Below are 13,235 nucleotides of genomic sequence, written 5' to 3' on the forward strand. Positions count from 1 at the left end.
TAACAATGGCGATATAGATTAGTGATGTATGAAAAATCTTGATAAAACCATTCAAATATTAATTTTCTAACTGTAGTCTTTTGTAACTGGAGTACAGAAATAAAAAAAAATTAAAGAAACAATAGTAATAAAAATGATAATGCATTGCCACAAAAGAAAAACTTAATCCCATAGTTAAACAAATAACAAATGTTAAGTGGGAGGAAATGTCTCCATATTTATGAAAACTTATAAAAATCAATGATTAATATTAAATAGTTTGTCTTTATAAGCATATCCATTGAAATTTAAAATTCGCAATTCATTTTTAATGCCAGTTTTACTGTTTCTAAGCCATCCCATTTTAAAGCAAATATGAACAGTTGCTAAATAATCTTTATATGCCTCTGAGTTTTCCACTTTTCTTAACTGTGCAATCTGTACCATTATTAAAATAAAAACATACTTACTCAAATGAGGATTAACAGGAGCTACAAGAAAAGCAAAAAATAATGTTAGCATGTCTTGAATGTCTTTTATAAATAAAAGTCTAATCAGTGTCTCATAGTTCCTTATCAAAAATTAATGATCTCCCCACTGCGACCATGAAGAATTATGTCTGCAATCCATTTTGTTCTAGAGGATTGAATAGAATCTACTTTGGAGCTCAGCATTAACAGTCTCAAAGTACCTAAAAGATCAATGCTAAATAGCATGTGGGATTTGTTCATTTTCCAAGGAACAGAGTTGCGGATCTTTTATATCTTAACCAATGCAAAAACTCCCTGAAATCAAAACTCAGGCTGACAGTAGGCCAATCTATAATCTAGATGTTTTAACAATGAAAGCAATTATCCAACAGAGATTAAACTTTAGATTTTTTGGCTGTTATCTATTTCTGGTGAAAATAACATGATGTATATGAAAATAAAGCACTCCTTATATCATGTTATTACATGCACCCTAAAACAAATAACTACACCAATGCTGCTTTGTTTGATTACACACACACACACACACACACACACACACACACACACACACACACACACAGAGTTTTCAAATAACAAGCAGTACAGTTGTGTTTTTCTGCCCTAGAAGACATATTTATCTAAAAGAAACTGTGTTTACAAGTGACAATTGACTTCTACATGAAGAGGAATGAATACTTTCCATTTTACTGAAACAACAACAAAAATATATCTAATCTAACAGACAAAATGATATCTGTGTATAATGATTACTTACTTATCACTTTGAGAGAAAATTTCATTCTGGATGAAGTAAAGATCGTTGAGGTTTCCCAGGATTATAATAGGCAGTTAATCTAACTTGCAGAAGTTTATTTGCTCTGTTGTTAATTCCTAGTGCTTTCTATTAACCACTTTTGTTAAGCTTGGACTTAACAAATGAAGTATGATAGTAAAAAATGCATACACTGCACAAAGGATGTTCACAGTAATTATTATATTAGTACATTGAATTAACTTTAACAAAGTGAGTTAGTTTCTCAATGAAATATTTTTACTATTTCTTACAGAATATAGAAATTCCTATTACTTTGTTTTCTGATTCTGTTTCCCTATTGTCAATTATGAAATACCTAAGTAGAGAAGGGATATATGTATCTACTAGTTTGACTAAAGTGGAGAAAAAAGAATAAATTTTTCTTGTAAGAGATCAATACATTATAATTTGAAAATTATAAATGATATGAAATGATATGAAAATTTAAAACTGTCCATATATTATCTTACAAGAAGTAAGCATCTTTGAATTCTAATTTTTTTCTAAAAAAATATGTCATACCTAGAGTTAACCTCTATCGTTTCTCGGGCTTTATGGCTAAGATCATGTGTACTACTCATTAGATTCACTGTAAGTAGTGGAAACTTCCTTTCTAAATTCTAAATATTTCAGTGAGCCCATTTTTTTTCTTTTTACAATTGAACTTTTGTGTGTAATTTTTCATAAATATCTAGATACCATTTAAGTAAACCTCACTCAAATCCTTATTGTAAAGAAGATTAATTAAATTTTAATTTCATTAAAATTTAATAAATAAATAAAAATTTTATTAAAATTTAATTTTAATTAAACTGTTTAAGATTTTTAAAAGTATGCCTAAGAATGTAAAGATAATTAAAGCTGAAACTACCATAATATCTATTTTCCAGATCTATTTTCATTTTACTCTGCTACCTCAGAGTTTTGAGTAAAACTACTGAGCTTATAAATTTTTTTTTCCTCTATTTCTCTTTGAGGAAAGTCATATAATCTCTAAACATAGGAAAGCAACATGGATCCTCTTGCTATGAAGGGGTCAATCAGCCCTAGTTCTATTCAGAGTCTGTCATTTCATAGATGTATAAATCTACAGGACACTGAAAACTTTCAGGTCCTAATATCTTCTTCTTTTTTTTTTTTTCCAAGGATTGGATATTCATTGTTTCCAATCCTCATTTGAGTTGTCTACATTTTTATAACTTAGGGGCAGGGAGCATGAAACTTAGATAAGAGGACATAATAATTAATATTTTATAAAACATATAAAACTAAAACTTTAGAAAAAAAATATATTGAGATGCTATCTAATTGTGCGCCCAATGGAATCATAGGGGTAATTACAGAATAACAATTGTTACTGTCATTAAATTTTATTCATTGCTATTAAATAGTAATCTTTATATCATTTAAAAAATGATATAAACCACATTCAAGAAAAGGTGTGCAGTGATTCTAATACTTTTACAAGTGAGTATTTTTAAAGGACCATATTCAAGAAAAAGATAGTTATTCTCATGCTTTTATATCCATGATCTGGTATCAATATTCTAGTCTACACTATATATCATATTTTGGGATGAGAAGAAAGTGAAAATAAGTGATTTCATATGAAAAACAACTCTATTGAACGTTATTAATTTCACTATATCTTTTACTTTTGATAGTATTCAGTTTCCCTTTTAAGTAGGAAAAACATGTTAATGTTAAACTGAATGAAGAACTCAAAGAAGGCGCAAGATGGTGGAGGAGTAGGAGACCCTGTTTCAATGGGTCCCCTGAATTGAGCTAAATAATGACCAGAACACTCTGAACATCCATGAAATCAGCCTGAGATGTAAGATTATATACTTATGGATCTCTGCAGGGGCAGAAGATGCACTTTGCCTGGATCATGGTTGATATATTCAGCTATACATCCCCTCAGCCACTTCTCACCAAAATGACTAGGAGGAGGAACACCCAACAGAGGAAAAATTCAGAGACTGTGACCTCTGCCACAGAACTATTGGATATGGACATAAACAATATGTCAGAAATAGAATTCAGGGTAACAATTATCCAGGCAATGGTTAAGGTGGAGAAGACCATTAGGGCAACATAGAATCTCTAAGCGTGGAAGTGAGAGTTGATCTGGCAGAACTTAAAAATGCTATCAGTGAGATCCAATCTAATCTAAATATTCTAACAGCTAGGGTAAATGAGGCAGAAGATCGAATTAGTGATCTAGAAGACAAACTGATAGAAAAGAAGGATTAGTAGGCAGGTTGGAACAAACAGCTCAGAAGCCATGAACACAGAATTAGGGAAATAAATGATGCCACAAAAGGTTCTACTGTCGAATTATTGGGATCCCTGAGGGGGTGGAGGGAGAGAAAAAGAACTAGAAGATATGGCTGAACAAATCTAGATGAAAATCTCCCTAATTTGGGGAATGGATCAAATGTTCATGTTTTAGAGGCAGAAAGAACACCCCCCAAGATCAACAAGGGTAGAAAGATCTCCAGGCACATTATTGTGAAATTCAGAGGTCTTAAATTCAGAGATGTCTTATGGGTAGCTAGGGGGAAGAGATTCCTTATGTTCAGAGGGAGACCATCAGAATAATGTCAGACCTGTCCACAGAAATATGGCAAGGCAGAATGGGCTGGCAAGACATATTCAGGGCACTAAATGAGAAGAACATGCAGCCAAGAATAGTTTAACCAGCAAGGCTGACATTCAGAGTGGATGGAGAGATAAAGAGCTTCCAAGACTGGCAAGGTTTAAAAGATCATGTGACCACCAAGTCAGCACTACAAGAAATATTAAGGGGGGGTTCTATAAAAGAAGAATCTAAGCTTGACATAGAACAGAAATTCACAACGAGAATCTATAGAAACAAGGACTTGAAAGGAAACATGAAGTCAATAAAAACTTATCTTTCAATAATCACTCTCAATGTGAATGGCCTAAATGCTCTCATAAAATGGCAAAGGGTTGCAGGCTATATAAAATGACAGGACCTGTCCATATGCTGTCTATAAGAGACACATTTTGAACCTAAAGATACATCTAGAATGAAAATGAAGGGATGAAGAACCATCTTTCATGCCAAAGGGCCTCAAAAGAAAGCTGGTATAGCGATTCTCATATAAGATAACTTTGATTTTAAGCTAAAGACTGTAGTCAGAGATACAGAAGGACACTATATCATTCTTAAAGGGTCTATTCACCAAGAAGATCTAACAATTATAAATATTTATGCCTCCAACATGGGAGCAGTCAACTGCATAAGTCAATTGTTAATCAAAATAAAGAATCATATTGATAAGAATATACTAATTATAGGGGATCTTAACATGCCACTCTCAGCAACAGACAGATCATCTAAGCAGAAAATCAACAAAGAAACAAGTGCTTTGAATGACACATAGGACCAGATGGACCTCATAGGTATATACAGAACATTCTACCCTAAAACAACACAATAGTCATTCTTCTTGAGCACACATGGAACTTACTCCAGAATATATCACATATGGATCACAAATCAGGTCTCAACCAATACCAAAAGACTGGGATAATATCCTGCATATTCTCAGACCTCAAGGCTTTGAAACTGGAACTCAAACACAAGAAAAAGTTTGGAAGGAATTCAAACACTTGGAAACTAAAGACCATCTTGCTCAAGAATGTTTGGATCAACCAGGAAATCAAAGAATAACTTAAACAATTCATAGAAACTAATGAGAATGAAGACACATTGGTCCAAAACCTATGGGATATGGCAAAGGCGGTGCTAAGGGGAAAATACATAGCCATCCAAGCCCCACTAAAAAAAAACTGGAAAATCCTGAAAACACCAACTCTCTTTACACATTAAAGAACTGGAAAATTCGGGCGCCTGGGCGGCTCAGTGGGTTAGGCTGCTGCCTTCGGCTCAGGTCATGATCTCAGGCCCCTAGGATCGAGTCCCACGTTGGGCTCTCTGCTCAGCAGGGAGCCTGCTTCCCTCTCTCTCTCTCTGCCTGCCTCTCCGTCTACTTGTGATCTCTTTCTGTCAAATAAATAAATAAAATCTTTTAAAAAAATAAAGAAAGAACTGGAAAATTAACAAATTAAGCCAACTCCATGCACAAGAAGGGAAATAATTAAAATTAGAGCAGAGATCAATGAGTTAGAAACCAGAGATACAGTAGAACACATCAGAAACTAGAAGCTGGTTCTTTGAAAGAATTAATAAGATCGAAAAAACACTGGCCAAGCTAACCCAAAAGAAAAGAGAGAGTACCCAAATTAATAAAATTATGAATGAAAGGGGAGAGATCACAACTAACACCAAGGAAACAGAAACAATCATCGGAAGTTTTTATCAACAGTTATATGCCAAAAAGTTAAGCAACGTAGAAGAAATGGATGCATTTCTGGAAATCTATAAACTTCCAAGACTGAAAAAGGAAGAAATTAACAACCTGAATAGACCAATATTTAGTAACAAGATTGAAACCGTGATCAAAAACCTCCCAAAAAAAAAGTCCAGGACCTGATAGATTCCCTGGGGAATTTACCAAACATTCAAAAAAGAATACCTATTCTCCTGAAGCTGTTTCAAAAAATAGAAACAAAAGGAAAACTTCCAGATTCTTTCTATGAAGCCAGCATTACCTTGATCTCCAAACCAGGCAAACAAAAGCAAAAATGAACTTTGGGGACTTCATCAAGATCAAAAGCTTCTGCACAGTGAAGAAAACAGTCAACAAAACAAAGAGGCAGCCCTTGGAATGGGAGAAGATATTTGCAAATGACACTACAGACAAAGGACTGTTACCCAAGATCTATAAAGAACTCCTCAAACTTAACACCCAAAAGACAGATCATCATTCAAAAAGTGTGCAGAAGACATGAACAGACACTTCTCCAAGGAAGACATATAAATGGCTAACAGAACCAAGAAAAAATGATCGTCGTCATTAGCCATCAGGGAAATTCAAATCAAAACTACACTGAGACACCACCTTACACCACTTAGAATGGCAAAGATTAACAAGACAGTAAACGACAAGTGTTGGAGAGGTTGTGGAGAAAGGGGAATCCTCTTACACTGTTGGTGGGAATGCAAGTTGGTGCAGCCACTTTGGAAAACAGTGTGAAAATTCCTTAAGAAATTAAAAATAGAGCTACCCTATGACCCTGCAATTGCACTACTGAGTATTTACCCCAAAGATACAGATGTAGTGATAAGAAGGGCCATATGTTCACAGCAGCAATGTTCACAATCACCAAACTGTGGAAAGAGCCAAGATACCCTTAAACAGACAAATGGATAAAGAAGATGTGGTCCATATATACAACAGAATATTATTCAGCCATCAGAAAGAATGAATACCCAACTTTTGTATCAACATGGGTGGGACTGGAGGAGATTATGCTGAGTGAAATAAGTCAAGCAGAGAAAATCAATTATCATATGGTTTCACTTACTTGTAAAACCTAAGAAATAACATGGAGGACATTAGGAGAAGGAAAGGAAAAGTGAATTGGGGGAAATCGGAGAGGAAGTCAAACCATGAAAGACTGTGGACTCTGAGCAAATTGAGGGTTTTGGGGGGCGGGTAGAGGGTTGGGTGAGCCTGGTGATGGATATTAAAGAGGGTACTTATTTCATGGAGGACAGGGTGTGACAATGAATTTTGGAACACTGAAAAAATATAAATAAATAAATAAATAAACAAACAACTGAATGGAGAACTCCAACTGTAAAAAACCACATTCTATTATTTTTGAAAATCAAGCCCTGGTGATCAATGATAAAGAGAGTAATAATTCACTAAAGTAATGAAATAAATATGAAATATTTTGCCAATTATTCATTCAACCCTGAAAAATATACTGACAATTCTAGAGGTAGTCATGAATATCATAAATTTCTACTGAAATAATTCTCCATTTTCCTATTTGCTCCATTATTTGTATTATACAACATTCTAGAAAAAGCAAAACAACAGACAATTAAAAGATTAGTGATTGTCAGGTTTGGAGGGGACATGGTTGGATGAGTAAGTAAGGGGATCTTTAGGGCAGTGAAGCTATTCTGTATGACACTGTAATGGTGAATAAATAATACCAACTTACCACAATTCATATAACAGTACAACATAATAATAAACAATGTAAACTACCTGCTTTAATAACAGTATGTCAGTATTCTTTATCTTCTAGTAGTTTAATAGTTTTATGTTTCACATGTAGATCTGTGATCCATTTTCAGTTATATGCCATGAAAAGTATAAAGTTTGTATTTAGATTCAATATTTTGCATGGCATTTTTCTAAAGAAAGATGTTAATAATATAGGAAACTGTTGGAAAGGAAATGCATAGAAGCTCTACTTCCTGCTTGTTTTTTTGTAAATCTAAAAATGCTTTAAAAATCAACTCTATCAATTAAAAAGCAAGTTTTGATAACATTTGCTAACTTTTTTTTTAAAGATTTTATTTATTTTTTTGGCAGAGAGAGAGAGATCATAAGGCAGAGAGGCAGGCAGAGAGAGAAGGGGAAACAGGCTCTCCACTGAGCAGAGAGCCCGATATGGGGCTTGATCCCAGGACCCTAAGATCATGACCTGAGCTGAAGGCAGAGGCTTATCTCACTTAGTCACCCAGGCGCTCCCATTTGCTAACTTCTTAATGATGTAAATTTTAAAGACATTAAGAATTTGAAAAATATGCAGAATTATTGTATCATAGCATGGGATAAAGGATCAAGGGACATTGTTGACATTATCACATTGATTCAATGTTAACTAAAACATCATTCTATATTTCTATATTTATATCAAATATAATTTATAATGATTAAGTTCTCTGGGTTTGTTTGCTTGTTTGCTGGGTGTTTTGTTTTGTTTTATTTTTCTGTCACCTGGCTGATGACCCTGAAAATCAATATTCCAAATGTTAGTTTTTTCTAACTTTAATAGATAACTGCAATATACATATTCCAGACAGTTTAATATGCAAATAAATACTTTAAAAGACTACTTACCGCTATATTTAATGACACGAATTGTTGAATCTCCTTCACCAAATTTGGTGAGAGGAGTTAGCCGGACTTCATAAGCCTCTGGTTTAATTAGCTCTGTCAAGTTATATGTAATTAGTTCTCCTTTTTGAATATTTCCATTTATTTTAATCTCCTGTTCCCACCAACGCTGCTGTCCAGCCTGAAATCAAAAGAAGTATGTAGTAACATCCCCAATATTTTCTTCAGAGATACTTACTGTGTTCTAACAAAATGGGTGAGAAAGCATTCTGAAATTTTATTAAATAAGTACATTACATTATGTGGATATATTTTATTAAAGTTCAAGTTTCTATAATAAGCAACAAATTCTGTAGATGTTTCCATGCAGATGTTTGCAGATAACTACCAAATTATCACAGAGTAGTTTGGCTGATTAAACAGATTTAATATGCTATTTTATTAAGAGTCAGAGGATAAAACAATAGTTTCGATTACCGTCTCAAACTGAAGTTTTGAAGAGATATATGTTTTAACTACTATTTTATTCCTTTTTTAAGTTTTTATTTAAATTCCAGTTAGTTAACATAAAATGTAGTATTAGTTTCAGGTGTACAATACAGTGATTCCGGACTTCCATACATCACCTGGTGCTCATCATGCCAAGTGCCCTCTTTAATCCCCATCGCCTATTTAACCCATCCTCCCACCAACCTCCCCAACTGTAACAGTTTGTTCTCCATAGTTAAGGGTCTGTTTCCTGGTTCACCCCTCTCTTTTTGTCCTTGCTTGTTCATTTTGACTCTTAAATTCCACATATGAGTGAAATCATGTGGTATTTGTCTTTCTCTGACTTATTTCACTTAGCATAATACACTCTAGCTCCATCCCTGTCATTGCAAATGGCAAGATTTTCATTCTCTTTTATGGCTGAATTAACATTCTGAAGATATATATACCATATCTTCTTTATAGTCAAATGATCTTTGATAAAAAAGCCAAGATAATACAGTGGCACAAAATAGTATTTTAGCAACCTGCAATGGAACACTGGGCATCTGCATGCAAAATACTGAATCTAAATCCAAACATTGTACTTTTCATGACATTTAGTTGGAGATGATCACAGACTACATATAAAACATAAAACTACAAACCTACCAGAAGATAACATAGGAGAAAAACTAGATGACTGTGGTTTGGCAATAACTTTGAAGATACAATACCAAAAGTACAATCCATGAAAGAAATAGTTGAGAAGCTGGACTTCTTTGAATTAAAAACTTCTAATCTTCTAATAGTATCAAGAGAATTGGAGGAAAAGCAAAGACTGGGAGAATATATTTGTAAAAGACACATCCAAAATATATAAAGATCTCTCAAAATTCAACAATAAGAAAATAAATAACCCAATTAAAAAAAGGAACATGGATCGTAACAGAAAAGATGCTCCATATTGTATGTTATCATAGAAATACAAATTAAAACAATGAGATGCTACTGTACACCTATTAAAATAGTCAAAATCCCTAACACTGGCAACACCAAATGTTGTTGGGTTTGTAGAGCAAAAGTAACTTTCATTCACTGCTAATGGGAATGCAAAAATGGTATAGCCAATTTGGAGGATAGTTTGGGTTTTGCTTTGTTTTGCTTTTATTCACAAAACTAAACACACCTGTACCATATAATCAAGCAATTGTGTCCCTTGGTATTTACTTAAAGCAGCTGAAAACCTAGGTTTGCACAAAAATCTGCCCATGAATGGATGTCTATACTAGCTTTTTCATAATGGGCAAGACCTAGACTTACAAAATCTAAGACAAAGTCTTGTAAGACAAGACTTACAAAGCTGTCCTTTAGTAGACGAAGAGACAAATAAACAATGCTACAACCAGACAATGGGATTTCACATGTGCTAAAGAGAAATGAGTTATTAAGACATGAAAAGACATAGAGCAAACTTAAATGCTTATACTCATTGAAAGAAACCAATCTGAAAAAGTGGTATAATGTATGGTTCCAACTGCATGACATTCTGAAGAAGGTAAAACTATGGAGATAATAAAAAGATAAGTGGTTGCCAGGAGTGGGGGGAGGAAGAGATATAGAAGCTGAGCACAAACAATTCTGGGGACAGTGAAACTACTCCATATGATGATATCATGGTGGATATAGGTAATTATAAAACTATGTAACATACAACATCAAGAATGAACACTAATGTAAATTATGGACTTTGCTTGATAATAATGGATCAGTGCAGGTTCAACAGTTTAACAAATGTACCTTTGTTGGAGGATCTTGTTACTGCTAGAGGCTACGCAAGTGCTGAGGTTGGGCCACTTCATATTTTCTTTTATTTGTATACATTTTCAGTTTTATTCATATAAGTAGTATAAGTATAGTTGCCTTATATTTTTATATCTGAAGTATCCTTGTTTTGGCACCTTTCTCTGTATTTTTTAATTTTTAACATGTGTGTTGATTACATGACTAAAAATACTATTACTGGGGGTTCTCTGTTACCGAGGGCACAGTTATATTCCTTTAGAGATAGACTTTTGTTTCTGACATGTTCCTAAGCACATCAACAATATGGTTCACTTTTACTTTCATTTCACAGATTAAAGTGGAGATGATCCCTTGTTTTAGGCAGACCTTGGGTTTTGATTTCTGTTTGATCACCACTACCAAACTATAAGACTCCAAGTTTGTCTGGGTTGGTGAGCAGCTGAAGGCAAAAGCAATTTGGGTGGGATATTCCAATGAAAATACTTTGTGTTTCCATTTTTGCCTTCCATTTTTACCTGGTAATATATATACACATATATAGTATATAATTAAATGTACATACATATTTTTCATATATTTATATATTTGCTTATTTTCTGAGGGTGAGTAGGTCTTAATTATAAAGCCTAATCTCTTACAATTCTGGATATGTAAATCTCAAATATATGCAATTACCACAGGATTGAGAAATGATAAATAAAATTATAGAATAAGACAGAAACCCATATCCATATTTGTGGGGTTGTTCACATAGAAGACAGAGAAAGATTTATCATCCAAATGGTTATGTATATGGAAAAAACATAGAAAAAGTCTCAGAAAGGGGCACTTGGGTGGCTCAGTTGGTTAAGCATCTGCCTTCAGCTCAGGTCATGATCCCAGGGTCCTGGGATTGAACCCAACATCAGGCTCCCTGCTCAACTGGGAGTCTTCTTCTCCCTCTCCCTCTGCCCCTTTGCGTGCATACTCTCTCCACCTCTCTCAAATGAATGAATACCATATTTTTTTTTAAAAAGAAAAATCTCATGAATATCAAATAAGACTTAAATTTAATAAAAAGCAAAAATCAAACTACTTAGAAAAAATACAGAAGTATGTCATTATGACTTCAAGTAAGATACTGCTTTCTTAAGCAGATTAGAAAAGCACAATTAGTAAAGGAAAAAGACTGATAAAATAGTCAATCTTAAATTTGACATTAATACTAAATTTAAAATTTTGGTAGAAAAACTTCTTCTCATCAGTGCTCCCCACTAAACAGCAAAAATCAAGGCAGATGTTTGAGGAAGATATTTAGAACATGTACAGCTAACTAGATCATATTAATACTCTCCTAACTCAGTAAGAAAAATAATCCAAGAGAAACATCAGACTCATAGGAATAGGTATTTCATAGCTGCAGAAACCCCAATAACTAATTAAAGAAAAGGTGCAGTCTCACCGTGAACCAAGATAATGGAAATTAAAATCATAATACCATTTCCTATCATCAGATAAACAAAAACTTGTAAAATGACAATATTAAAGTTTGACGTAGAGAGACAACAACGAGAAGTTTTATACATGTCAAGAACAGGGAGGGTGAGAGGAGTGGGAGGTTGGGTAAGACTTGACTCCACTTCAGCTAGGGAGTTAGCTTACAACAGTGCTACAGAGACTAGCAGAAGACCAGAGACAGCTAGGTCAAAGAAATGGACTCAGGGCACAGCATACAGCAGAATCTTGACCTTCACATTGGTTTCCCCTTGTCTCCTCAGTCCTGCATGGGGGACACACAAGGGCCCACATGGATTTTGTACATGCCTTGCGTTTGTACCACAGCTGAGGGATGCTGAGCTTAAAAAAAGCTTAGTATTGGGGCGCCTGGGTAGCTCAGAGGGTTAAAGTCTCTGCCTTTCGCTCGTCGTGACCTCGGGGTCCTGGGATCGAGCTCTGCTCGGGTTCTCTGCTCCATGCGGAACCTGCTTCCCACCTTTCTCTCTCCCTGCCTCTCTGCCTACTTGTGATCTCTGTCTGTCAAATAAATAAATAAAATCTTCAAGAAAAGAAAAGAAAAAAAGCTTAGTATCTCTCTCTCTTTCCCCCTTTGCTCATTTGTTTTGTTTCTTAAATTCCACCTATGAGAGGTATGAGAGATAGAGGGTATTTGGGCTTCTCTGACTGACTTATTTCATTTAGCATAATACTCTTCAGCTTCAAACCAAGAAACCGACTCCAAACTCTAGAGAACAAACTGTTGGTTACCAGAAGGGACAGGGAAGGAGTGTGGGGGATGGGCGGGGAGGCGGAGATGGGTTAACAAAATGATAAGGATTAAGGAGGCACTTGTGATGAGCACTGGGGTTGTATGAAAGTGTGGAACCACTATGTTGTATACCTGAAACTCTCATTCTACTGTGTGTTAACTAACTGGAATTTAAATAAAAACTTAAAAAAAAAAGAAATCTTAGTATTTTATGACTGACAGTAACAAAACCTGCTCAGGCATCACTGAAGAGGGAAACATTTATTATACTGGATGTTAAACAGACTTTCCTTGCTCTAAAGGGAAACAATATCTCTGTTTTCTAAGGATGCTTGCGCTACAAATGACCTTGGGAAGATAGGCTGGAATAAAAAGACAGGGCTTCTGTGTACATGATATGCAAAAAAGGAAGACATCCGTGGGAAATTGTCTTC

At 34.5% G+C, this 13,235-nt stretch overlaps 1 protein-coding gene across 1 annotated transcript in view; it reads right to left on the bottom strand.

Moving 5' to 3' along the window:
- MDGA2 (MAM domain containing glycosylphosphatidylinositol anchor 2) overlaps positions 1–13,235 on the bottom strand; it is an 863,714-nt gene that overhangs the window by 40,813 nt on the left and 809,666 nt on the right. Inside the window, exons 11-12 of the mRNA XM_032344142.1 lie at positions 8,286–8,463; positions 450–470 (exon numbers count right to left, since the gene is read on the bottom strand). Coding sequence (XP_032200033.1) covers positions 450–470; positions 8,286–8,463 — 199 coding nt within the window. The remainder of the gene's footprint in view (positions 1–449; positions 471–8,285; positions 8,464–13,235) is intronic.

The sequence above is a fragment of the Mustela erminea genome, chromosome 5, assembly GCF_009829155.1.
Source record: "Mustela erminea isolate mMusErm1 chromosome 5, mMusErm1.Pri, whole genome shotgun sequence".
Taxonomy (NCBI): domain Eukaryota; kingdom Metazoa; phylum Chordata; class Mammalia; order Carnivora; family Mustelidae; genus Mustela; species Mustela erminea.